We start from the raw sequence: 26,860 nt of genomic DNA, 5'->3' as shown, positions 1-26,860 counted from the left end.
GAGGGAAAATAATGAGGTTGTGGGGTCTGCACCTCCTCCAGGGGACCAAGGAGGTGGGTGGTGGCTGAGGGTTTACTCCAGAGGCAAAGCGTGAGTTACTCGAGGTGCTGAGCCCACATCTCCCGTGTTTGACCCTATTTCAGTGACTAATTCCACCGGCCTCACTAGCACCAAGATGTTTTCCTCAACTGCCACGTTATCTAACCAGCAGGGTGGCAGGAAAGATAAAGGTTTAACCGCCACAGGTGTGAGCTGCGTTCTCTATTTTAATTATTTACAAACTTTGCCTAATCACCTGGGTGTGCACAGGCTGGGCAGAAAGCCCCACAAACGAGGAAGAGCCCTCCTGCGCCGAGATGCTCCACCCCGTCTTCACTAACCCCCACACAACAGCTGAGAGACAAAATAAAGCAGGATCAAAAAATCCTCATTCAGAAAAACAGCCCGAAAACTCCTCCCTCTGAACAAAGAGCCTAAAAAGCAGGGACAGGTTTGGCTTCGACTTTGGGTTAATGCTCCAATTTTAAGGCCAGATAAGGTGGTGAGAAAAGAGGTGAAATCTCCAGTTAGGGAGATTTTTAAGAGATCAGACACATCGATGCTGGGGACAGCAGGGGTAGAGCTGCAGGCCTGCCACGGGAAGCCAGGCTTGCAGAAATGTCTGCGTGCATTTCGTGAAATCCCTGCCTTCCTCTGCTCCCCCTGATGTCAGCTCGATGCTGGCACAGCCTCTAATTAGCGAGCTCTGGGACCCCGCCTTTGTGTTTGTGCTGCTTCAGCTTCAGAAAGGCGTTTGCTTTCTTTTGCAAGGTGGTGGGCAGAAAGTTTCTTCCCCAGGAGGAGAAACCGACAGGTACGTGGTGATTTTTATTAGCCAGGCCCATCGTAGGCCTGTGGAAAAGACCTCGTTATTTTATTTTATTTTTTTATTATTATTCCCAGTGCTCATTCACTCATCATTTTGATGCTGTGTTACTCACAAGGCAGGCAGAAAAAAAAAGCCCTGAAGGAACGAGCTGGTTCTTGGGTCATGGGCTGTTGTTTTTATCAGTAGCAAATTTGACCCAAGATGAAGAAATGGAAATAAAACAATTAAAAAAGTCTTTGTGGTTGTTATTGCAGTTTCAGAGGAAAGGAACATTAAAAAAAAAAAAAAAGTGAATCAGTATCATTGATTCCCATCAAATGGGAGAGAGGGGGAAGAATAAAAGCTTTTGTGTGCATCCGTTTGAATCAGATCTGCTAAGGAAGCAGTAATTTACAACCTCAGTGGTAAATGGGGGGAAACAGTCAGAGGGCTGGAATTAAATCACACGATTTGCACCCCTGGCAGCATGGAATAGCCTGACTTGGATGGGATGCGCATGGATGATCAGGTCCAACTCCTGGCTCCACAGAGGACCGCCCAAAAACCAAACCAGCTGCCCTCCATCTCCTCCAAACCGAGCTGCTCCTCGTGCACCTTGCTCTCTGGATGCTTCTCCCCCTTTCCTGGGCGAACCAAAGCCATTCAGGCACAGCTCCAGACTCACCCACCTACCAGTCTCCCCTTTTCAAGGCATCCACGCAAGCCCCCTTGGCCAGGAGGTAGGAGACGCACTCCCCGTGGCCGGCAGAGGCGGCTTCGTGGAGGGGCCTCTTGTAGTCACCGTTGGCCACCTCGATGTCCAGCTCCAGCTCCTCCAGCAGCCAGGCCAAGAGGTGGAGGTGGCCGTGGCGGGCGGCGAGGTGCAGCAGCGTGTCCCCCGAGCGGCCGCAGCGCTGCCCAGCGGCGTCCCCACCTCGCAGGGCGTCTTTCAGCAGCTCCAGTTGTCCCCGCCGGGCCAGCTTGAAGAGATGAGGCTCTTCTGTCATGTCTTGGGGACCTGGAAGAAGCAGGGAAAGGGATGGTTAGGGATGGGGGGTGCTGGGGTAGAGCCCCCTCGTCCACGAGCCAGCTCCTCACTGAGGTGTTTTGCTCAGGGAAACGGCTGCCAGGGGGCAGCTGAGGTTTCCTCCCTGTTCCTGGAGGGAAAAAGCAGAATTTGGGGGTTTTATAGGATGCAGGGATTTCGTTTTCCCTTGGGGATACTCAAGGTTTCCCAGCTGTTTCCCTCAGGGAAAGCAGAAGTTTTGTTTTCCTTCAGGAGTGCAACCCACAAGTTTCATTTTTCCTCATGGAAAAAGAACAAAACTGACCCAAAACAACCCAAACCAGAGACTGGGCCTTTTGGCAGGGACACCAAAGCTTTCCCTTTCCTTCAGGGAAAGGAACAAAAATTAAGGAAACCAGGATTTCCTTTTCCCCCAGAAAAAATAAACAAATAAATAATAATAATAATTAAAAAAAAAAAAAAAAACAAAAAACAACACACAAACAAACAAAAAAAAAAAACAAACAGAAAGTTTGTTTTCCCTCAGGAAAAAATAAGAATAATAATAAGCCTTTTTCCCTCAGGAAAAAGATGCCTTCAAATTTACTTTTTTCCTCAGGAAAAAATAAAAATAAGGAATCCTATTCCTCTCAGGAGAATACCTTGAACTTTTCTGTTCTTCAAGGAAAAAATAAAAGTTAAAAAAAATAATAATTTAAAAACCTTTTTTCCTCAGGAAAAAAATACCTTGAAATTTCCTTTTCCTCAAGGAAAAATAAAGGTTAAAAATCTAAAAGTTAAAAATCTTTTTTCATCAGAAAAAAAATATCTTGAAATTTCTTTTTCCTGAAGAAAAAGTAAAAGTTAAAAATCTAGAAGTTAAAAATCTTTCCCCCCCCCCCCCCCCTCAGGAAAAATACCTCGAAATTTCCCTTTCCTTGAGAAAAAAGGATAGTTTAAAGTCTTTTTTCCTCAGAAAAGATACCTGGAAATTTCCTTTTCCCTCAGGAAAGAAAAAAATACCATTCCTTCAGAAAAAAAATACCTCAAAATTTCCTTTTCCTCAAGAACTAATAAAAGTTAAAACCCCTTTTTCCTCAGAAATACACACCTTGAAGTTTCCTTTTCCCTCAGAGAAGGAAAGTCACCAAATTCCCTTTTCCCTCAGAAAAACACCAGGAACTTTTCATTTTTCCTCAGGATGAGGGCGATGGGGGCTCCCCTGATATCATAAATGCCAGAAATGTCCTTTTTTCTCAGCTAAAAAACCCAAAAACCCCCAAATTTGGGGTCTTATTGGAGCCCCCCCCCCCCCGCGCTCTCCTGAGGTGCCGTGACGTCACGGGTAGCCCCGCGAACGACCTCCTCTCAGCGTTGACTCCCGCTCGGCGCAAACCCGGAAGCGCCGCGCTATTGGGCCGCGCCCACCGGGGCGAGCCCTCTGATTGGTCGGCGGGGGATGAGGGCGGGGCCTGGCCTCCGGGAGGCGCGCGGGGTGCGGAGCGAGTGAGTTTGGGGAGGGGAGGGGGGGACCCTGCCCTAGCAACGGGGTTGTTGCCATGGCAACGGGGGGCACCTAGCAACGGGGGAGCGGGGCGGGGGGGGCCTCGCCCGGGGAAGGGTTTTTTTTTGGGGGGGGGGGGGCAGAGGCGGGGTTGCCATGGCAACGGGGGGGGTCCCTGGTTTTGGGGGGGGGAGTTTGGGGTTGGGGGGGGGTCCCTTGGGGATGGGGGGGTGGAATTTGGGGATGGGGGGGTTGGGAATGGGGGGTGGTTGGGGATTTGGGGGGTTTTGGGGGGATTTGGGGATTTTTTTGGGGGGATTTGGGGGTTCCTTGGGGATGGGGGGGGCTTTGGGGGATTTGGGGGGGGCTTGGGGATGGGGGGGGCTTTAGGGAATGGGGGGGAATTGGGGGAACCTTGGGGGTTGGGGGTCTCTTGGGGATGGGGGGAATTGGGGATTGGGGGGGGTCTTTGGGGATTGGGGGGGTCCTTGGGGATAGGGGGACCCTTGGGGGATGAGGGGGGGTCCTTAGGGATTAGGGTGGCCCTTAAGGATGAGGGGGGGGCTCAGCAATAGGGGACCCTTTAGCAATAGGGTCTGTGGCAATAGGGTCCTTGGCAATAGGGTTAATAGGAAGGAGGGGGCTTCTCAATGGGGGGGCTCCTTTGCAGCAGGTCCCTTGGCTATAGGGGTTTTTTTGGGGGGGGTCTCAGGGGGGTCCCTCAGCTATGGGATGAGGAGGGGACAGCCCTGAGGCAGCTCCGGGGCCTTGGGGAAGGGCAAAAGCAGGGAGCCCTTTGCTCTTTGTTTTGGCTGAGGTGCCGACAGAAAAATGTGGGGAAAAGGGGAAAAACACAGTCAATTTGAAGCCTGGAGGGGCCTCGTTTTTTAGCCCTGGGCTTCTGGGATCGAGCCTCACGTCGTGATCCTGTCACATCGGGGTTTTGATGTCCAAGGCTTGGGGAAAAGAGGTTTTGCCCCCATCTTTCACGAGGCCCTGTGGAGTCTAAGCTCCCTGGCTGATATTTGTAAGAGAATCGGGGTCCTGCCGTGCTCTGTGCCATTAAAAAAGCCCGATTTTGAGCAAAAAACACCAGTTTTAAGCATTCGCCCCCCTCGCTCGCGGCCTTCCTCGCCTTTCATTGTCGTCCCGCTGCGGGGAGCTCGGCCCCACAGGGCTGAATTGGGTGAAAAGGAGGAAAAAACACAACAAAAAAAGGGGAAACCTGCTGCCCCTCGGCTCCTGCTGCCGATTGCCAGAAACGTTTCACTGCCAGAAACATTTCACGGGAGCTTATCCCCTGCAGCACAGCAGGAATTAAGCCGGGGCGAGGGCAGCGAGTGCTTTCGGTTTCCTTTCGTGCCTTTTCCATCAGTGTTTGCCCTCCTCTCGCTGCCTGGCCCCGTAAAGGAGAAGACTGAGCCCCAGGAAATTGCAACAGATGCGAGGCCTTTGTAGGATCCCTCTGCATCCCGCTGCCGCCTTGCCTTTCCACAGCCTTCTTAAGCCACCATACTATGTTTTTCTGTTTTCTAACCCTTTTTTTTTTCTCCTCCTTGCATGCTGGCAAAGCAGTGAAACGAGGCAAAAAAATACACTTCACGGCTGGCGACTGCAGAGCCCTCGCGCGGAGTGCTGAAGGTTTGTCCTCGCTGACGCAGCCCTTGAGCCAAAATCACAGCATTCGAGGCATCAGCAAAGGTCTCCAGCCCAGCCAGCGGGGAAGGAGGCATCAGAAAGGTAGGTTGCTCGCAAGCCCTCCGAAACCGAAAGGATTTGGGGTGAAAAACGTCAGTAAGGTGGTAGCACAGAAGGGTTTTGGGGTCAGCCGTCGTCGGACTCTTGCTGATGGAGGGTAACGCCAGGCGAGGTGAGTTCGAACAGGACTGGGAAATCACTAGGATAGCTTGTTTTTAGGCAGCACTTTGCAAATGAGACCTCTTTAATTCATTTCTTCGTCAGCATTCCGAAATGAAACACGTTAAAATCAGCAGGAGCTGCTTGGGATTTCTTTTTATTCCCAAATTTCCTTTTAGCTAAGCGTCAGGATATGTGGCAGACCAGGAGGAGGACAGAAGGAATGCTCCTGGTGCTGATAAATTTAGTCAGTGGGCTACACAGGCTGGCTGGCAGAGAAAAAAGGGAGAAGCTGCTGAGAGCATTCCCTTCCCGAGTTTTGCTTTCCTTTTTGGTCTCCAGCACTTTCTGGCCTTGCCGCCAGGAAGTCTCTGGTAAGAAAAGTTTATCTCTTAAAAATATTTCTCTCTTAAAAGCCTCGGTATCTTATCCTGGGATAGAAGCAGCCCGACACGGGCTTGGTGCTGGGATCTTCTCCTGGTGCAGAGCAGCAGCCAAACCCCAGAACCCCCAAATCCTCTCCGCGGGGCTGCTCTCAATGAGCTCTTCTCCCAGTCTGTGCTCACATCTGGGATTTCCCTGGCCCAGCTGCAGCACCTTGCACTTGGCCTTGTTGAACCTCATTCGGTTCCCCTGGGCGCACTTCTTCAGCCTGTCCAGGTCCATTTTTTTTTTTTTATTAATCAATTTTTCTTATCCATTTTCTCATCCATTCCTCCCAGCACCAGGTTATGTGGCCTGTGAGACAGATGAATCTCGTTCTCTTGACTTCCGTAGGCTGCCAGAGAAGCAACTTGGAGCTGGAGAGTTCACCTGTAATAAATTCATCTATCTCTGAGCTGAGAAATAACAATTTCCTTCCACAACCTCTGGTTTCCTCCTTAGTTTGGTCAGGAGTAATGTGCATTGTGCTGTTTTTGATGCTTTGCTGATGCTTTTCCTCCTCTTTTTGTAGCCCAGTGGCAGCAGAAGAGCATCACGGATTACTTCAAGATCTCCCAGACACAGCAAGTACATGGGGAAAAGAAGGAAAGAGTGAAGGAAGAGCTGCTGGACCCCGTTTTCCTCGAAGCTGATGAGTCTTTCAGCAGCGTCTCCACTTTGCTGGAGGCCAGTGGAGATTCATCCTCCTTTCTGGAGGACGAGGACTTTGTATCTGCTCCCAGGAAAAGCTCCAGAAAACGGCCTCGGTCCTCCGCAGCTGCAGGCAGACCCAAGAGAGAGCACAATTTATGGGGTGAGCTTGAGCAGAAGCCAGGGATTCGTCCCAAACGTGCCCAAATCGAGCACGAACTCGACGATGACGAAGTGGAGCCCATCCCTGATGCACACTACGGGCTCCTGGGGACTCGCAGCTGGGAGGTGCCTCGGGGAAGCATCGAAGATCTCCCCACTGAAGTCCTGAGGAGCATCTTCGCTTTCCTGCCGGTGACTGACCTGTTTCAGAGCGTGAGCCTGGTGTGTCACTGCTGGAGGGATGTAGTCAGCGATCCGCTGGTAAGCCCTGCCTTGGGCCTGTCCTTCTCTGCTGCTCTGTTTTTTCTCAGTATTGTGGCTTCACGGGTTGCTGTAGGTGCCTCCCTGCTGTGTCTGTCTCTTTTTGTCCCTTTAATTTCCTAATGCCCACATCCTTTCCATCCTTTCTTATTCAATTTTCAGAATTTTTTTGGCCTTTAGGACTGCAGCGAATACCTCCCCAGATGACATCTCAATACTGGGGTAACTTTCCTTGATGCTTTCTCCCCTTACATGGAAAAAACATCCTGTGGAACTCCCCCAAATCCCCTTTCACCCTTTTCTGTGCAGTTTTTTTTTGTTGGTTTGTTTGTTTCCTGACAGGGATCATGCAGGAAATTCTGCATACAGACTGGGCCATGTCCCTTCACAGCCAGAGTCCATCACAGTCCCCAGCCTGTGTGCGTCTCTGCGTGTGTGGTGTCAGTGGTAGTTAAATAATTTTACAGGAATGGCCTTTAACTCTGTTTTTACGGAGCTTGGTTCATCTGCAGTCAATGCCATCATGGTACAAACGATCACAAACTCTCTGGCTGTTGTTTTGGGGGCAGCAAAGATCTCAGTGTTTCACTTATAAACCTCCAGCTCGCACAAAAAGGCTGTCTCAGCCTCATTCAGAGTGGTGGGGGACTGGCCACAGCCCATGTTTTTTGTAGGGTGCCAAGTGCTTCTGATAAATCCGAGTGCACAAGGTAAGATGCCAAGCAGGAGGCGTCCTGCACTCGTTGCTTTCCCAGCACAGCACGCAAGCTCTGAGCCTGAACGGCCAGCAAGATGCTTAGAAAACACGTGCAGTGAATTCTCCTTGTGCTCAAGTCCTCTCCCAAGGCTGCTCTTTGTTTTATAACAGCCTAAAAGGCATCACCCTGTTGTTTTTTTCGGAAGAAATCCAAGCAGCAGTGTGTAGGGCTTCATGGACACGTGGATTTTAAGGTCTGAAACCTCTCTCAGAGCAGATCTGCACAGCAGTGCTGGAAATACCTTCATTCCTATAAGAACTGGACATTTAAAACCAAACCGATGCCACCTTGTTCCCTTAATTCTAGAAAAAACAGCCTTTTATAGACATGTTGGCAGTCTACGAGGAGCAAGCTCTTCTCTCTTTCCTTCCCCATCTCATGCTAGGTGCCCGTTTCCATCAGGCTACAGGGACTTGTTGAAATCGGGGTCCTCTTTGAACGTCACGTTGGTTAGCTTATTGCCAGAAAAGCCTCTTTTTTGGTGCTCTGGGGTGAAAGGTGATGATTTATGTTTCACGTTCCAGTTCATTCCCTGGAAGAAGCTGTACCACCAGTACCTGATGAAGGAGGACATGGCCCTGTGCACAGTGGAGCAAATCTTGCAGGATTTTGCCATAACAAAGCAGCATGGAGGGGCTGTTTTGGGGTTGATCAGGTAAGTCCACTTCAGCGCTTGACTTTGTAGCTGTGGATCCTCCAGCCTCTCTGCTTTGGGTCTTCACCTGTGAATCGCCAGAAGAGAAGCGGGTTTGTCTTCTAAACAGGCAGATCTACAGAAATATGAGGAAGGAGGGATTATTTTAACAGCAGAAATCACCAGGAGTGGTATAGAATTAGGTAAAAAAAGTGCCACCTTCTTCCTCTTCTTTGCTGAGAGCTCAGGTAACGAGCTTGGATGCCAGCACCCGACAGGCGAATCCCCAGCGAAAAAAAATTGTGTTGTTTTGCTTTGGAGAGGGCATTTTCCTGTAAGCTCACTTGGTAATGCTTATTTACACACGCTGCTGCTCCCGTTCTGTGCAGGTACGTCTCTGCCATTCCCACCAACAGGAAGGTGGATCCCGGCGTGGTTCTCCCACTCCTGAGGAGTCACCCCCTCTTCTCCAAGGCTGAAGTCTGCATCGCCAACACGCTGCCACACTTACAGAGCAGGATGGGGGTAGGTTTAACAGTTATTCCTCTCCTTCATCCCCAAAAAGTGCTTTGAGGTTATATCTGCCCTCTCACATTTAGAAATTTTCCTTCTAGACTTTTACTCTGTGCTGTTCAGAGTGACCAAAGAGAATTTAACTATTCATCATGGCATAAGTTTTTTTTTTTTTGAGTTTGAAGCAGGGTTTACTTGTCTCTAAAGGCTCAAAGCTTTTTGCTTGGTCTTCTTTGGTGTTTTCTGTACCAGCCTGAACACGTGTGGGCCATCATCACAGCGATGGTGCTTTTCTCCGACGGCGTCCGCGATATCCAAAAGCTGATAGTGTGTCTGCAGAGACCCTGCTCTGCCCTGTCCGTCGTCGACGTGACCGAGACACTTTACTGCATAGCCACGCTGCTGTATGCGATGAGAGAGAAGGGCATTGCCATCACGAACAGGTGAGGAGTGGAGAGATGCTTCCTGCCTGACTGCCCCTTTCAAGGCATGGCAATATGTGATGGGCGCAGTGAATATATGCTCGTGGGCAATTCTCTTCCTGGTGGCTGGGGCTCTCCAGTTTATGCAGTTTCTCAGGAATATTATCTACAACCACAGCTTTCTGTAGGAACGGTTGGGAGCGTTGCCTTTAGATCTGCTTTGATTCCTGGACTGTTTCAAAGTCCACTTGTTTTTCAGAAGAAAAACGTGTTTCAAGCCCATTTGTTTATTCAAGAAAAATAACTTTGTTTTCAGAGACAAAAGCAGATTTCAAAGCAACTGTAGGAATTTCTGCTTAGAATTAGATATGTATCGGTTAAAACAATGCATTTAGTACTTTCTTGAGACTAGATAATCTCTTCTGTCTTCTTAAATGAATCATAGAATCATAGAATGTCCTGAGTTGGAAGGATCATTGAGTCCAACTCCTGACACTACAGGTCCCCTGGGCCCTCAGTGCCTGTGCTTAGCAGTCTCCATTCTGCACCTTCTGGCCACAGAGGTGCTTCTAAATGCAGGTTAGAGCCCACAGGTTGCTTCAGAATTGCAGTGAGGGTGAGGTGAGGATTAAGGACACACATAAATTCGTGTAAGACTGGAAAGGAACTGCACTGGAAAACAAATCTATAGCCAGAAAGACAACAGTTCTGTAAGTTGCCCTCTGCAAGTTCTAGTCCGGCCCGAGTTGACACAGCAGAGTTCATCCTCTGCTTGATCATGGGCCATGTGCTCATGCGAGACCAACCAGGGCAATCAGGGTGCTTGGTTGGCCTCTCGGTGACTGCTAATTGCTGGCTAAAATCGTTAACTTGAGCAAACGTGGCAGACAGAGGGCGTCCCTCACCAGTAGTCAAAGTCACCCACATCCCGTCTCCATCTCCTTGAACAGCCTACACCAGGAGAAATATGAATGACCACCTCTCTTCTGCCATTATCTCTTCAAACCACACCGGGTTTGTGATTTTAAGGAGGAAAAATGGCTTTGCGGGACTGTCTGGGACCTATTTGCAGCTCCTAGAGCTACCAGTGAGTCTGAGCATGCAGGTCACCTAATGTGAGACCCAAAGTCTGCGAATCTGTCCTAGAGGCTGGCCCAGGGTGGCAACTTGTAGGTCCCAGGAGCAAAGCTGCACTAAAAGAGTTAAACCACAGTAGTGCCAAGCCTGACATAGGACAGTGAACTTAATTTAAAACTACAGAGTCTCTGGGCTGCTCTCTGCAGTAACAAAGCCCCACGGAGCATTCTCAGGGGTAGCACAATTGGATGAAATAATTATATGACAGTTCATGAAATTGTTTGACTTTAGAGGTCTAAACTGGCCCCAGATTCTCTCTCAGGCTGCCCCGGACTCCTGCTGATGGTGGTTTGGCAGAACACAAGGATTCTGTGGACTCTGCTCCCGGTTCTGTGGACTCTGCTCCCAGTTCATGTTTCTGTGACAGAGCCTGGAACACAAACTTCGCAAACCCCAATCAGGAGCAAGGGAGAGGCCACAAACAGAGCTGTCCCCACAGTGCCTTTGCAGTCACTTTTCAAGGTAGCACTAACTGCATTTTAAATTAGTAATATTGGCTTTGCAACTCACAAAAGCACTCGCTGGAGCCTTCCTCCTGCAATTTGTTCCAGCGTTGTCTCAGATCTTGCTGCCTGATGCACTGGGGTATCCTCAGTGCTGCACAGTGCAAGCAGCAGAAAACTTTCTAGTGAGCTTAAACAGAAAAGCTGTTGGCTTATTCCCTTTGGAAAAGAGTTTGGGTCCTACCAGATGCAGGCACTTTGCTGGAAAAGTATTCACGATGCTGGCGTCTTTCAGGTGGCTGCAGAAGTTTAATTTCTTCCTGATGATTTCCCAGTGATGGATTCCCTTTTTTCCTTTCTACCAGGATCCATTACAATGTTTTCTACTGCTTGTATCTGATGGAAAATGCTTCTGTAACTATGCCACAGATGATACAAGAGGAAACATGGTCTTCACAGTGCAGACAGGACTTCTGGACCAGGTAATGATGCTGTAGGTGGTCCCAGAAGGTCACTGCTGGAATGGTGAACCCTGGATGTGGAGCAAACATCTCCTGGCAAGGCCTAGTTGACAAGACTCCAAGATTCCTAAGGATTGGTACAAAACCTTGTTCTACTCCTTGCCATCTTCTGCCTGAATTCTTAGAGGAAAAACAGAGGCAGACCTTAAATCTGGAAAAACTACTGAATTTAGAAGTCTGTATTAACCGACGGGGCTAGGTGTTGGTGGAACACAGTGAGGGCTACTGAAATTTTGCACAGCCTTAATCACCCCAAAACGCCTTCCCAACTCATGGCTCTTCCTGAGATGAGAGGCCTTGGAAAGAGGAGAGAATTCATGCTTTAATTTTAACAGCCTGCTCCTCTGGAAGTGCAAGCTGCAGCCGTGCAAAACGGGGGCTGGCTTGCTGGTGATGTTACTGTAGTGCAAGTAATGTGGGGTTTTTCATAAGAATGTTGTTTTTTTTGTGAATTGGAGGAAGGAAGACACCAGCTGCAGGATATTGAATCAGCTCCTGTTTTCTGGATTTTGTTGGATAATTGTTATTTATTAACTGTTATACAGGTGCTATAAATTATCACTGCTACCTAGGAAGGAAGGGCAGGTAGGAGCCAAACAGTTTCAGGGCCTGCAGAGAACCAGGCTTGATTCCCCTTCTGTTGCAGTTATCCTGGGCTGAGTCACTGAGCCTCCTTGTCCTCATCCCCAGTAATATCTGCATCCCTCACAGAGGCCCAGCAAAGATAAACCCTATAAAATCACTGATGATTGAAGGTGCAACACTGATAGAGGCCATATAATGAAAAAGAAACCCAACAAATGTTAGGTTTCGTTGCTTCTTGGTTTCCCAGCCCTTTCACTCTTTCCTTTGTCTTTTTTTCCTGAGCAGAAATTTGCTCGTTCCGTAAAAAAAAGAAGTCCTGGGGGCTGCGAAATGTCAAGGACACTTAAAGGAGGCTTTCAGCCCTTACGCATCCTATGGGGGAGGCCCTGAGAGGAGCTGGTTCGTGCTGTTGGCTGATGACAGGTTTCAGAGCTTGATGAATAAAACAATTGCACTCCAGCTGGAAGTGCTGAATGCCTTTCTAAACATTAATCAAAGCTCTCAACTCCCATGCGAGGCAGGGGTAATTGATGTCCTACGCTGAAGAATACGAGAACAATTTGAGATACATGCTCCTAAAAGCAACAAAACACCCCAAACACAAGTTGCTGTTTGTTTTCAATGAGCCTACGCCAACGAGGTGCCCAATTCATTTTGAAAGCATGGCTCAGGGCCCTTGAGGAGATCTCTTCCTAGGTAACCTTCCATGAGGTTTACTTTTTAGTTCTGCACTCTCCAGGCTTTTCTTTCTCAGTGGAAGGTGCTGCTTTTCTCACTTGCACAATGGCTTTAGTGCCACATTCCTGTTTGTGGGGTGGGATAAACCACTTGTGGGTTTCCTTCTGCTGTTAGCCAATTTGGTTTTGGGGTAGGATTTTTCTTCTTTTCTTCTTTTGCTCCTTGGTGTTTTCTTTCTTTTCATTTTTTAGCAGTTTGTCCGAAGTGAAACTGACTCACGAACAACAAAGGATTTTGAATCACAAAATTGAGCGTGGTCAAGTGGTGAAAATTATGGCATTTGCAGGTAAGAGCCAGAAATTAGGCTGTAAGAATAAGCGCGTAGCCTCTGATTCTGCTCCTTCCCTCCCTGCTTCTTCTGTCTGGTGGATGTCAGGGGATCAGCCTTACCTTTAATCACTGCAAAAATCAGTTGAAGTTTTTTTTCAGAGAAATAGGAACTGTGATTACCACTGTGCAAGCTGCTTAAATGCCGTGGTGGGGCACAGTGCTGGAAACGAGCGTGTGAGCACTGTTGATGACTGCCCAGAGCAGGATGTCAGGAAGCCAGGAGAGGAGAAGCGACTCTCCACGTGTTGCTTCATCGTGTGCTGAGTCTGGTTCACGGTGTTATTGTCTGCAGGCCACTAGACGGAGTCCTTCTTACTTGGTCAGACTTAGCACCTCTGTAGGAGCAACACAAGCCAAGAAATCGTCTGCACTTGCACTCTGGTTTGAAAAGGGGAATCTCTAAAAATCAAGGAAGCTTATTTAAAGAGAAAAGGAGAAGTAAACCATCTCCTTTCACCTGCAGTTTCCTTTAAAGACACCACGCTGAGGGCTCAGAGCTAATTCCTGTTCTCTGCCCAGTTACACACGCAGCTAAGCAGCACAGTACAGAAGCCACCGCTGGTGGTTTCTGATGTCTGGAAAAAGCCATGAACTCTTGACGATTCCTGCGTAACTGCAACAAGGCAGAGCAGAAAAAGAGCTCGAGGAGCTGCTGGCAAGAAAGATAAAGCCTCGTAACCCTTCTCCAAATGTGAGGATCCTCGTGAAAAGGCCTGTTAGCTAAATGCAATCCAAAGGATACCTTAGAGTGAGTGATGCGTGGCAGAAAAGCTGAAAGTGTTTCTGCATCTATGCTCTATGTACAAGGTCTTGGAAGCACCAGATCCTTCTCTATGGGGTCCACCAAAGATTTTGTGTCAAATTCAAACGAGAAACGTGGTGGAAAGACACTTTCAGTACTGTTCATTTCGTGGTCTGGGCTGTATCGCCCAAAAGAAAGGAACCCATAAATCTTTTAAAAGAGCAGTTCTAACATTTCACTTACCAAGCTTTCTCTCAAAGGAATCAGTATTTTCACTTGCGCTCAGAATTCTAGAATATTGGATAGCAAAATGCTTATTTTTTAAAAGCTTTTTGGCTGCAGGATGTAATTTTTTTCAAAACCGCTCTGCTCCACGGCTTCTGCTGATTTCATTTGAGGCAGCGAATAAATTCCCATTAGCTGCACAAACAGCCCTGCTGTGCCACTAGGACAGCAGGGGAGGGGGAAGGTAAAGCTGCTAAAAGGTGGCCAGGTTCGTTCGTTCACCCCTGTTGATGATTTTTGGTTACCCTCTGTTCTCCAGGTACAGGAAAGACCTCGACTTTGGCCAAGTACGCGGAGAAGTTTGCCGACCTCAACTTCCTCTACGTGTCGTTTAACAAAGCTGTAGTGGAGAGGGGAAAATCTGTCTTCCCCAGAAACGTTGTGTGCAGGACTTTCCATTCATTAGCGTTTGGGAGCGTTGGCAAACAGTGAGTGGGGATTTTCGATTCCTTTGCTGAAGACCAGGGGAGAAGGGAATAACAGGGCAGGAAAGGAAGGTCTGGTTGTGAAGTAATTATCCACGACTCAAGGAAGCAAAAATAATGGCAGGAAGCACTTGATTTCTTTTACCTGTCTCACTCAATTAAGACTCTTAATTGCCTTGTGAGTCAGTGGCAAACCCATTTTCTAAACTCAGCTTTTCTTCAGCAGAGAAGGGGATTTTATAACCCAAGTTGTTCTAAGGACTCAGTTTCCAGCACTGCCAACACTTCTGTTGGGGCATCTCTGCTGCAGACAGAAGGGAAAACGAGCCGTGGCACAAAAGAGGAGAGGAATCCTCCTGCCTGGCTCTGGAAACAATTTATAATTGCTGGGGTGAATGATGGGAATGGCTCTGGCTTGACGTTTCACCTATGAAAATCTATAAAATGAAAGAGTTTGTGCTTCCTTCAGGAATACAGTGAGGATAAATAGGTGCAGATTTTTTAGATGTTCCATTACTAGGTTGAAGTGGGGTATATAAAACAGCTTCTCTACGTATTAGTGTGCAACATGACCTATCTTTTCCAGTAGGCTTTTCGTGTATGTTTCAACATCTCTTATTTTTTGTCGTCCGTGGCACAGCTATAAAGAAAAAGGCAAGCTGAACGTGTCTAAGCTGACAGCTTACACCATGAGCTTCCTCATCCAGAACCGTGAGGGACAGTCTCGGGTCATAAGAGGAAAAACAGTCTTGCAGACCCTCCAAAACTTCTTTTCCTCTTCAGATGACGAGATCTGTGAAGAGCACACTCCTATTTGGTTCATAAACACCCATGGAGAGAAAAAACTTGTCACCCAACGAGAAAAGGAGGTAAGTACCCATGAGGAAAGAAGAGTCGGGCTGCACTGTGACATTGCATGTGAAGATGATAGAAGTTTCTGTCGTAATTTCGATATGCAAAGCCAAAGCCAAAGATTCTAATCTGGAGTACAAACATCCTAACAAGCCTTAAGGGACTGGTGTTGTGGACAACGTGGGCTGGAGTCATGGAGAAAATAAACCTTTCTGCTCTGACTTGGAAACAGCTGATCAGATCCAGCCCAGCTGGCACAAATCCAGTCTGCAGTTGTTGCTGCTGGCAGGGAATGAATTATAAGCCTCAAAATATTAAATACCTTTAAACACTTTGAAAGCCATGCAGGGAAACCCAAATAAACACAAGGTCTGTGCAAGTGTACAGAAGGCAGGGGGTCTTGTATCGTTCTGTCCTAATAGCTGGACCAAAGAAATGTTCTTTTCAGGAGGCTGCTGCTGGAAAAGACTGCTATGGGGAGAAGTTATCTGGTAGTGAAACTAAGGAGAAATAGGAGGAGAAAGGCTTCGGAGAATTAGACATGGACAAACCACATTTTAAGCCAGTAGGAAAAGTTTAATTAGGAAGTTGTCTGGAAGGAGGGAAGGGATTTGGGAGGGAGATTGCATTTAAATGCTGCAAGCTGATAGCTTGCCTGTACCAGCTACTCCACCATCTCAAGGGCTGCTCTGCCTGGACTATTTTTCTGCTTAAAGCAAACTATCCTGACCTTTCTGTTTACTTTTTCTAGATCAATGTGGAAGAAGCAAAAGAGATATGGCGCAACATGAAGGACCTGAACGGAGATGTAGAGAAGAAATACAAGATCACTTGTGATGGTAAGAGAGTACAGATGTCAAATAAGCCTTCAGGTGAAGGGCAGTGATACAAAACTGAACAGATACGTGCAAAAAAGTGCAGAATTCCTGTTCAACTGCCACTAGCTCACCAGGGAGCCCAAATCAGGCCTGAAGGCAGGAGGTTTGTGCTTTTCCTATTTGGCCTCAGAGTTAGTGGAACTCTGGACATGTCAGACCGGCAGCAAAATCATGGAAATTCTGTGTCAGGCAGTGGGCAGATGAGTGCTAACAGAGGGAGTGCTTCTTGCTGACACCAGCACATCCTTTCCTCTTCTTGGCATCTATGAGATAGAGCCAGAGGTGGCTTGTACTGGAGAAAACCTTCTTTCTTGTCATCTTCTTTGTGCAATTAAGTCATCAGCATAGCTGCCTTCCACCGGTGTGGTCAGGCTGCTCTTTTTTACTTTATTTCATCCTTCACACAGCCAACGAGGGACAAGCAACATCTGGGAGCAACAGAATTTTGCAGTCCTCCTAAATGTCATGTCCAAACAAGGGGCAGGGCCAGAAGATGCTTTTTTTTTAAGAGATCATGACAAGCAGATGAGCTTCTCACTGATGTGTTTTGTTCTTTCTCTCAGGTTATTTGAAACTCTGGCAGCTCAGTAAGCCTCAGCTTTCAGACTATGATGCCATTTTTGTCGATGAAGCACAGGACTGCACCCCAGGTGAGTGGTGGCAGGAGAGCTGCAGCCTTCCCAAGCACCTTTACACGCAGCATGTTCGTGTGCTCAGGAGGGTGGGTGTGAGAAGTAGCACGATTAAAGAACTTCTACATTTAAACATTATAACTGCCCCTTCACTCGGTCCCAGGTCCTTGCAAATTGAGTAAAGCAGCTTGCAGTAGCAGCAGGGTTCAGGAGAACATATGCAGCAGCAGAGGGGCGGTAGCTTTTAATAGCTTTGGGCATCCAGGCATGCCATCCAGCCCGTTTTGCTAGTGCTTTGCACAGAAAAAGAAAATGCACAACAAAACAAAACAAAACAAAATTGCACAGACAAAGAAATGAAAATTGCACAGACAAAAAAATGCACAACTTCATTGCTCACCACTCACCAAACAGTGGCCACTTGGTCCCTGAGCAGCAGCAGCCCCCTCAGCTTTACTGTTCAGCATGACATCTTACTGTATGGAATGTCCCTTTGGCCAGTTGGGGTCAGCTGTCCTGGATCTGTCTCCTCCCAGCTTCTTGTGCATCCTCGGCTTCCTTGCAGGGCGGTCGGAGGAGCTGAAAGTCCTCGATTCAGTGCAAGCACTGCTCTGCAACAACTAAAACATGGGTGTGTTATCAGCATTATTCTCACTCTAACCCCAAAACACAGCACCGAGCCAGCTACTAGGAGGAAAATTAACTCTCTCCCAGCCCAAACTACTGAGCCATGTAGCAGAAAACTGTTGGCTTTGCCAGAGATAAGAAGAGCAGCTCCCCGTTGTAAACACAGGTTGAATTGTTTCTGCCAGGGGATCTAGGTGGACTGAATTGTGTGCCAAGGAACACAGGAAGGGGGACAGAAGATGTTTTGGTGTTTTCAGCAGCTGTTAGGCTTCATCAGACCATCTGCACATGTACTCTGTGGACGCAGGGACTGGGAGGATTTGGCTGTGCTTTCACAGCTGTGCGTGATGCAGGGCTAAAATAGTGGGAGGATGCTTGCAGAGCTGCACAATTCCCTTTGCTGCTCCCCAGCTCGCTTTCTCCTGCAGCTGTGCTGATCTCATCTTAAACGCTGTGCGTTGTGAGGAAAGAGATCTCACCTTGATGCAGGCACACGATAATTCACGGTCCCCTCTTGCTTCGTGGGCAGGCTCCCCTTTCATGCTCTGATGTTTTCCTGCAGCCATCGCGGATATTGTGCTCTCACAGAGGTGCGGGATAATCCTCGTAGGAGACCCTCACCAGCAGATCTACAGCTTCCGAGGTGCCATCAACACCCTCTACACCGTGCCTCACACCCACATCTACTACCTGACCCAGGTAAGATGAGGATTTGCTGCTCTCTTTCTCTGGTAGGATACCAAATGCAGTGGAAAATGTCTCATGCCCTTCTTCAGAAGGCATTTAGCTGCCAGGCTTCTTGAGTCCACCATCGTGGAGTATTTGCTGCTCCTGGATTAGTGGGGTTACTCTTCAAACTCTGCACCCAGCGTGCCTCTCACTGGGGCGATCCCACCTCGTCACTAGGAAGGGCGTGTGGCTTGAAAAATGGGTAGTGGGGTATTGTTTTTTGGCCTGATTAGCAATGCAGCTACACAATTTTCACAGCTAACATCAGGAAGGAACCTTTAAGACTCTTTGCAGAATGAATTGGATTAAAACAAGGCAGCCTGGAATGGCTGGGGGGGAGATTTGGGTGCTTTTTCTAAGAGAAATATTGTCCAGAAGGTTGGTAGAAGTTGTATGCTCCATATATTGCAATACTTTTGTAGGTTATAACAACTTCTTCTTTTCCTGCTTTCTGTTTCCTTCCCTTTTCCACGCAGAGTTTCAGGTTTGGTCCTGAAATAGCTTACGTTGGAGCAACCATTCTGGATGTCTGCAAGAGCGTCAGGAATAAGACGTTAGTGGGTGGAAACCAAGAGGGTAAGCTGTGTTGGTGTCACCTCTGTGCAATGCCTGCAAGTCCCAGAGCTACCAAAGCTTAGAATTATGGAATCCAAGAATGGTTTGGGTCGGAAGGGACTTAAAGCTGATTTAGTTTCACCCCCCTGCCATGGCAGGGACACCCCCAGGGATGGGGCACCCCCAGCTCCTCTGGGCAGCCTGCACCAGGGCCTCACCACCTCATAATAAATAATTTCTTTCTAATATCTAATCTAAATCTCCCCTTTATTAGATTAAAGCCATTCCCCCTGCCCTACCCCTACCCCCCGAACACAGAGTTCCTCCTGCAGCCCCTTCAGGCCCTGGCAGCCCGCTGGGAGCTCTCCCTGGAGCCTTCTCTTCTCCAGGCTGAGCACCCCCAGCTCCCTCAATCTGTCTTCAGAAGAGAGCTGCTCCAGCCCTTTGATCATCCTTGTGGCCTCCTCTGGACTCTCTCTAATAAGCCCATTTTAGGATTAATCCCGATTTACGAGAACTTTTGTTTTTTAAATATTCAACTTTCCAACTGCCCTGGCTAACTGGGAATTTCTTTGCGCAGGTGATGTGAGAGGCAGCGTGAAAGGGAAGATAACAATGCTATCACGGAGCAATTTTAATGTGTTCGAGGATGCTGTGAAGCTTACTGGGAGACAGGGGCAGATTAAAATACGCGTGATTGGGGTAAGGAGAAATTGCCACTTCATCTTTTATGTCCCCAGGCCCGTAGCAGTGACACTTCTGTAGGTCTTGAAATAAGCGTGGCCGCTGTTGTCCTTAGCACCCAGGTTTAAAATTAACACTCAAGGAGAAAGCCTGGTTATTTGGAGCAGCTGTTCCTCAAACCCATGCAAGCGTGGCTCCCTTTTTAGGCTCGTCTGTCTGTGCGGTGTGGCCTCTTATTTCATCGGGTTCAAATGAGGCAGCAGCAGCTCCAGTCTGCTGGACAGGGAGAGGGAAGAGAGATACATGGCTGCAACACGTTGCTGCGACTATTTGCATTACACGGAGTGCTGCTAATTGCTTTTGGCTGCTGGCAGCATCGCTGTGATCCTCTATTAGGGAAATAAAATCAGCTCTAATTGCAGACTGAGCGTAAGCACCCTCCTCGGCTCTGCCAGCAAGGAAAGGCAAGCTGTGCCCTGAGAGAATAAATATTTTTCAAGCTCTCTTGTGAGACAAAGACAGCGGTTGAAGGTGGAGGTGACCCTGGGGCTGGTAGATGCAGTGATCACTCCTAATTTCCAGTCCTGCAGTGGGCTGGTCCCAGGCTCGATATACCCAGGAAAGCCTGGGTAAGCTGCTTCGCCAGCCTTGCTGGTGAGGGGAGTTGGGATTTCCAGCAATGCTGAACATTAAACCCTCAAGGAAGCTAAGCTGAGGCTTCACCTTCCTCTGATTTCTGTCTCTTCCATTTCACTTTTATTTCTGCATCAGTTTGAGTGTTAATGTTCTTCAATCCACATGTTTCTGGAGGAGTTCAGCATCTAGAAGGTAAACGTATTTGATAATAAATCTAAAACTGAATAAATTGGAGTCATTCTCATAGGGTCTTCATTAGAAACAGGCAAAATTCTGATCTTTTAAACTCTGTGGGTTGAGATATCACCTCTGAAAGATGCACTGGAAAGCTCAGAGCATTGTAGCTTCGCAGTTCTGAGGTCTGCACTGAATTTTCATCTGAATCTTTGCAGTCCTGAGGTCTGCCCTGAATTTTCATCTGCAAAAAGCCCCCATGTATCTGAAGCAGGAGTCCGTGTGTGCAAGCCTGCAGAAATTCACACGCTTATATTGCAGGGATGTTTTAACAATGCTCCCCATTTCAGAAGCATCAGAAGAATCCTTAGCCTTCAAACTCTGAAACACAGATAGCTGTGATTTGATCTGAGATGTTGCTCTGCACCTAGAAATGTGAAAGCACAGAGAATGAACAGCTGTCCTGGTGCTGAATGTGTTTGAGGAAGAACCTGGTGTTCTGAATTTTAGAATTTTAGGCTGATATTTTAAGTTCTTTTTTTTTTTTTTTTTTTTTTTTTTTTCTTTCTACTGGGAAGTTGCATTTTGGAATTGAGGAAATGCTTGCGCTGACTGCTGCCCTGCTGCAAAATTCTTCCTTGCAGTTTTAGCTGTTGGGGAGTGAGAAGTGTGAGTTCCGACTGAGGCCTTTGAGAGAACAAGACAAAAGAAACTGAGAAACAAGGAGGGGGAAATATTTACTGTCCGAAAGCAAATGTTGCCAAAGCGAAGCCTTTTGGTTTGCTTTACATTGCTAAAACATCTACAGGCAGTTTATCAAGCTCGTCTTCCTTGTGGTGGTCCATTGTTTGAGGAAAGAGGCTGCAGCTGGCTCCTGCAGAACAACATCAAGTCCGTAGGGCAGCAGCATTTACAGCACAACAGATTTCTCAGGTTTGTTTTAACAAAGCTACGCGCAGCTATTAGAAGGTAAAACGAACAAAAAGTTAAACTTTTTGTTAGTGAAAATTCTAGGAATGGTTTTCCCTCTGCATCTTCAACACGTTTCCTTCATTCCTCTTCACGTCAATAACCACCGGGCCTTGTTGGCTTATCTAGAAATCTAGGCAGCACCTTTACTTGCGTATTTTAAAACAAATTGTTGTGTTTTTTTTGACTTTTTTTTTTCGTTTTCTTTTCACAGGGGCTTGCCAATTTTGGCCTGAGCAGAATTTATGATATTTGGAAGCTCAGTCAACCCGCAAATAAGCGGGAGGAAGGTGAGTACCTCCTCAGCCTTCTTTCTGTGAGCCTCCTCTCCAACAGCCCTGATGTCTCAGTGCTCGCTAGGGCAATGGAAGGCTTCGTGGTGTTTTATTTTATATTTCCTCAGGCCGATGTGGCCTGGCTGGTGTTAATACCAGAGAGGCAGAACCTTGGGGATCTGTGTCACGCAGTCCTCTGCAGTTCCCCTCTGCCATGCCTTGAGTGCAAGAGACCGATAGACTGCTATAAACTGAGAGGTTGGGGGTTTTTTTTGCCTTTTGTTTTCTGATTTAATTTCATTTTTCATTTGTCAAAAGGCTTTTCCTGTTTGGTTTGTTAATTGTTGATTGTTTTTCTTTTTTTTTTTTTAATATCTATAGCCTAGTTTGTCGAATCCTCTGTCACGTGGTTCCTTTTCTCTCGTGGGTATCATTTAGGAAATGAGTCATTCATTTAAAATCTCCCTCTGCCTTGGCAGCGATTTGTGTGGTTTTTCTTGTTATGTACGGAGCAGGGAACAACAAATGATCAGGGGTATGGGAATCACACATAGAATCACAGAATTTCTAGGTTGGAAGAGACCTCAAGATCATCGAGAATGATTATATACATATCATTACTGGGTCTGGAGTACGAGACACTTGGAAAACTCTTCTCCATCTGGGTAAAAAGAGGAAATAACGTGGGTTGGAAGGGTCCTAGGGCTGCCTCTGCTCTGAGACCCTGCTCCAGGCTGTGAAACTCCCATCAGGGCCTTTCCAGCCTGCTCAGTTTTTCCCCTCAATGTGAATTTTTTACTCCAAAATATGATCGGAAATCAAAAACGCCTTTTATTATGTGTGCCTGTAAAGCAAACGTGTCCTCTTCTACATTCTCCTCAGCAAACCTTGTCATAAATGACCCCTTCATCAGAAGATGGGAAGGAACTGGGGGCTACATCGGTCTGAGGGACTACGCAACGCACGTGGATGACAAGGAGCTGCAAGTGAAGATTGCAATAGTGGAGAAATACAAAGAGCGGATTCCTGAGCTGGTGCAGAAGATTGAGAGCTGCCACGTGTCACGAGAAGCTGCGGCAGGTAAAGCCGAGCCGTGTCTTAGAGAAACAAACTCAGTTGGTTTCTTTTTCACTCCAGCTTCAGTGCTGAAGCCACCTCATTCTGCACAGAGGCTGCGTTTGGGTTAAGCCAGCCTTTTAGGGAGAAAAGGGGTAGAACAGCAGCTTTTGGGGTGTGTTTGGGGCTCCAGCTGGAGTTCAGGGCAATAAATCTGCCACCAAAGGATTGCTTAAGGCGGCTTCACTCAATTTTGCAAATAAAGCTTAGGATGTGGCATTTTCTGCAGATGGAAAGCCCCGGGGCTTTATTCTCTTTTTGTGATTCCTGTTGGAGTTGCCCTGCAACTTGCTGACTCAAATTTGGGACTGGGAGGGCGGACAAAGCCATCGTGCTGAAAACTCATCAAATAAAGAGCGCTCCTGTTCGGGAGCTGGGGCTGCGGTTCTGGCTTGTGAGCTGAAGACACCGCTTTGGCTGCGGCGACTGATGTTTTGCCCTTCTTGTCCCTGCTCTGATTCCTTGCAGATTACCTAATAGGCACCGTCCACCAAGCCAAAGGCCTGGAGTTTGATACGGTGCTGGTTGCAGACGACTTTGTCAGCGTGCCGCAGACTGTTCGCGATGGCAGAACAATAAACGCCCTTATCGGTAAGGGGACGCCTGCTAGGGGCACCCGTCCTGACCTGGAAGTGGGAAATAAAAATGTGCTGCTGCTGCTGGTCCTACAAGGCCGTGCCTCTCAGCTGCTGCAGTGACACGGGCTGTCCTGGTGCTCGCTGCTCTTGTGGTTTCCTCCTGGCAACACAGAGGGGACCGCGCTTGGGAAAGACACTCCTGCCTTTTGGCGTCACAAAGGAAAAGCTTTGGGAGAGCAGCTCTCTTCCCAGTAATTAGAAAGGAGCCAGCAGAGCAAATCTAGCTCAGCTGATGACACAGAAACTCCCCCAGTGCTGAGTCTGTGCCTTGGGGAGGTGGAGAAACACGTAGCTGCTCCTCTGGGCGTGCAGAGTCCTGCCCCTGCCTCGAGGGGAGAAGGTGAAACAAAGCCAAAGCTTTCAGTGGTGCCCAGAACTGCACAGCAAACCCAGGAGGGTGCTGCTCTGCGAGCCCGTGCTCTCCCAGAGCATGGGGCATCCTTCCAGGAGCGCTCGCTGAAGCACCAGAGTGGCAGAGCTGTTCATTCATGTTTTCTAGAGCCACCGGTTATCTTTCCTCCCATCTAGGCATGTATCCCGAGGATGAATGGAACCTGCTCTACGTGGCGGTGACACGTGCAAAGAAATGTTTGTTAATGTCAGAGTCCCTGAAGATTATTTTGGCATTGGCTGGGGTAAGCGAAATCTTTCCAAAGTAAACAATTCCTTGAAAAGGGAATTTGGGGCCCCGATACCTGCGCTTCGCAGCACGCTGCAAGCTTTTTCTGGGAGCTGCAGCGGTGCCTCAGCCTCTGTGTGCACTTCAGAGGCAGAGCAGGCAGCAGGGAAGAGCAAGTTCCCACTGTCCCTGTAGGGTTTGGGGTCTGGAATTCGTTCTACAAGTGACAACATCTTGGGCAGTGCTGCCGATTTGAAAAAGCACCGAGAGAGCCAGCACCCAGTCCCTATAAAATCTGCTCGTCTCTCATCATAAAATTTGCAGGGTCCGTGTGTGGTGGAGGAGCATTAAGTGAGCTTCATCCTCGTCCTAAGATTCTTGCTGATGGTCGACTGTGACTTCCTGGGTTGTGCTGTTGCAGACAAATAGCTGAGGATGCTTTTTGTCCTCGTTTCCCACTGTGTTTTTGGTAGCAAGGCACCAGCTTGCAGTGGTGCAGCATTTTTCCACAGTCCTTTTGGGTGTTGTCTTCCAAGGAATCTGCCTTCTTATCTCAGCACAAGCGTGTAGGTTCCCTTTTCTGTCTGCCAACTTCCTTCCTTTTCCAGCTTTCACTTCCTTCCTTGAAAGCTGCCATGAATTCTGCTTGGTTTTGTTGCCAATGTTTTTTTTTTTTAATTATTATTATTTTTTATTTTGTCACTGGGATTTGGGGTGGTTTTTTGTTTGTTTTTTTTTAATAAACCATGTTGCAAGTCACTTCCCAGGGGGGTTAAAAAATAAATAAGTAATCTGTTCCAATCTCTCAGCTCCCTGAAAATGTTGTTGTTCCCCTTTTCTTGTTCCTCAGGAGCATTTCCTTCGAGTGGAGCTGTTGAGCAGGGCTGAGGACAGGGCCGCAGTCACCTGTTCTGTGCCAGAGTGCACGCAGCCCCTGCCGTCCGGGCTGGCTGTGAAGAAGCTGCCTTTGACTTACGTACGTTTCCTCCCATCTCCTCTCTGCTTCTTGGTCTTGGCCAAACCCTCCGAGGGCCTCTGAGGTGGTGTTTAAATGAGGAGCCTTCACAAGCTGCTCCTTGCCACGGGGTGGCCGCGCTCGGTCACTGCTCTGAGTTGTGACAAGGGACAAATTTGGAGCTAAGCTTGCGTGGAAGTGAGCAGGGAACACCCCGTGACTGCATCCTGTGGGTCAGCCCCTTATTTCTGCTCACAGCTCAGTCTTTTAATTGGGGACGACTTCCTCAGTGCATGATTCAGGGCGGTGGTGAGGTTCCTGCAGAGTCTCTTAAGTCTTCACCTCTTCTAATTTTGATCTCAGGTGGAGCCAGTTGGGGGTTTTGTCGTGTCATGGCCCATTTCTTCCTCTGCAGAGGCCGTCAAACACCCACCTAGAGATTAGCAGGTCACCCTTTGTCCCTGCCAGTGGCCATACGTGAACTGGCGAGAGGGTGGCAACCTGAGTTTTGTGCCCAGTTTTGGTTTCAGTTCCACTTTGTGGCTCTGGGGTTGGTCCTCACCCAGCGCCTCTCCGAGCGCCAGGATCTGCAGGCACAAGGTGAATCCGGTGGAGCTCCACGGCTGGGACAAGAGACAGCAGATGGCTCCAAGCCATCAGCAGGGGATGTGACCCTAAAAGAGGCAAGCTGACTGAGATGGGCTCGGCCTCGCTATCAGCTCCTGGCTCGCAGGCAGGATTTGCTCCCCAGCATTGCAAGGAGCCATGCACGTGTCCGGGGTGAGATCACAGAACCACAGAATCGTAGAATATTTATGAGAGGAGATCACAGAACCGTGGAATTGTAGAATCACAGAACATTTACGGAGGAGATGCCAGCTGGCAGCCTCCTGCTTCACCAGAGAAAACCTGAATGGGGACATCTGGTTGCAGCTGTTGAGCAAACTGCCCCAGAATGGATTTCTTTTGCAAGGGAGGTGGCAGGAGATACTTTTAGGCACATCCCTGATGTCTTCCCTCATCCCTGGACGAGGCTGAGGCTGCAGAGGCTGCGCTCCTCCAGCCGTAGCATCCCCTTAACTCTCTCTTTCCCTTGCAGAGCAATGACAGCAGGAATGCAGGTGGGTACCTTTGCTACTCGTGTGCATGGAAGCATTTTGGAACCATGACATCTCTGGTCGTCCCAGCACTTCAGCAATAACACATCCCAACGTAACGAAGCCTTCCAGCTCCGAGAGCCCTTGCTTCACCCCGAAGCCATTTTAGGTGCAGGACACGGCCGGTTTTCACATCCACGCTCCTTATCAGGTGGATATTGGGAGCAGGATTTTGCACCAGCTCCAGGAGGAACCTTCCAGGATCTCTGCAAGGAGGTGCAAGACTTTTTCTCAAGCCCTGCCTTGTCCTCCAGGGGCTGGTCAGCATGGCCTGCATCATTGCACAGAAGAATATTCACAATGTCAACTCTACTGGACAGGACTGCTCTTTTTTTAACTTGAGCATTACCATCCATTCCTCTGTCACCAGGAAAATGTGACAAAGCTGCTGGGATTTTCCTGACTCTTCCATCACATCACGCCTTGGGAAAATCCTTCGCACCCAACAGAAGAGGAACGTGATGCCAAAAAGTACCCAGCGAGAAAGCTTTTATTCCTAGAAAAGGAACCTTTTCCTGCAGCCTGCTTTAATGGGGAAGTTTCACTCTCAGCTCTGGATCAGTGGGGAAGAAGGAAATCAGTCATAGCTGCTCCTAGCTGAATTAAAGGAATTTTCCTTACTTGCAGCCAAGAGGTTTCCCCAGACTTCACGTCTCTTGCCTAAGGGGAGGAGAGGCAGCATCTGAAGAACTGCTTTGGGTTGATTCCAGTCTAACACACAATCAGAGAGAAGCTGGAGAGCGTTTTAGATGCTGAGATAAAATTTGTAGCAACAATAACAGAAGCCTTAACGCTTTTTCTCTTCCCTTCGGTTACGAAGTCACCCCGAGTTGGGTTTCTTTACCAACCATCCCGGCAGCGTGGTGGCCTTGTCAACCAGCGGGTGGCTTGTGCTGTCCGTGTGAGGACAGAATCAGAGAAGCAGAGTTGGAAGGGACCCACAAGGATCATCGAGTCCAACTCCTAGGTTCCCAAAGGACCCCATAAAAACCAAACCCTGTGTCTGAGGGCAGTGTCCAAACGCTTCTTGAACTCCGTCAGGCTCGGGGCCGTGACCACGTCCCTGGGGGGCCTGTCCCAGTGCCTGAGCACCTCTGGGTGCAGAACCTTTCCCCAAACC

The 26,860-nt window shown here is 48.3% G+C and overlaps 2 protein-coding genes across 4 annotated transcripts in view; one reads left to right on the top strand and one right to left on the bottom strand.

The window, feature by feature from the left end:
- ANKRD16 (ankyrin repeat domain 16) overlaps positions 1–17,033 on the bottom strand; it is a 25,784-nt gene extending 8,751 nt beyond the window's left edge. Inside the window, exons 1-2 of one of the 3 annotated variants that reach the window (XM_032207426.1) lie at positions 17,014–17,033; positions 1,541–1,865 (exon numbers count right to left, since the gene is read on the bottom strand). In XM_032207426.1, coding sequence (XP_032063317.1) covers positions 1,541–1,854 — 314 coding nt within the window. In that variant the 5' untranslated portion in view covers positions 1,855–1,865; positions 17,014–17,033. Of the gene's footprint in view, positions 1–1,540; positions 1,866–2,838; positions 2,874–2,964; positions 3,232–17,013 lie in introns of those variants that run through there. The other 2 variants (XM_032207424.1, XM_032207425.1) reach the window with 2 other exon arrangements.
- On the top strand, positions 3,337–26,860 carry FBH1 (F-box DNA helicase 1). The gene is made up of 21 exons (XM_032207423.1): positions 3,337–3,359; positions 4,933–5,097; positions 6,170–6,711; positions 7,994–8,124; positions 8,493–8,628; positions 8,869–9,059; positions 10,984–11,100; positions 12,654–12,748; positions 14,079–14,247; positions 14,885–15,113; positions 15,848–15,935; positions 16,538–16,624; positions 17,796–17,932; positions 18,439–18,538; positions 19,098–19,219; positions 21,195–21,270; positions 22,138–22,335; positions 22,840–22,962; positions 23,538–23,644; positions 24,479–24,604; positions 25,683–26,860. Coding segments are annotated over exons 1-21 (3,042 nt in total). The 5' UTR covers positions 3,337–3,358; the 3' UTR covers positions 25,785–26,860.

Source organism: Aythya fuligula, chromosome 1 (genome assembly GCF_009819795.1).
Source record: "Aythya fuligula isolate bAytFul2 chromosome 1, bAytFul2.pri, whole genome shotgun sequence".
Lineage (NCBI taxonomy): Eukaryota > Metazoa > Chordata > Aves > Anseriformes > Anatidae > Aythya > Aythya fuligula.
The sequence above is the reverse complement of the archived record's forward strand: the minus strand, read 5'-3'. Positions and strand labels throughout refer to the sequence as shown.

Coding starts and splice junctions, on each gene's coding strand:
- FBH1 (XM_032207423.1), top strand. Junction 5,098..6,169: donor GGGAAGGAGGCATCAGAAAG/GTAGGTTGCTCG, acceptor CTCTTTTTGTAG/CCCAGTGGCAGCAGAAGAGC. Junction 11,101..12,653: donor AGACAGGACTTCTGGACCAG/GTAATGATGCTG, acceptor TTCATTTTTTAG/CAGTTTGTCCGAAGTGAAAC.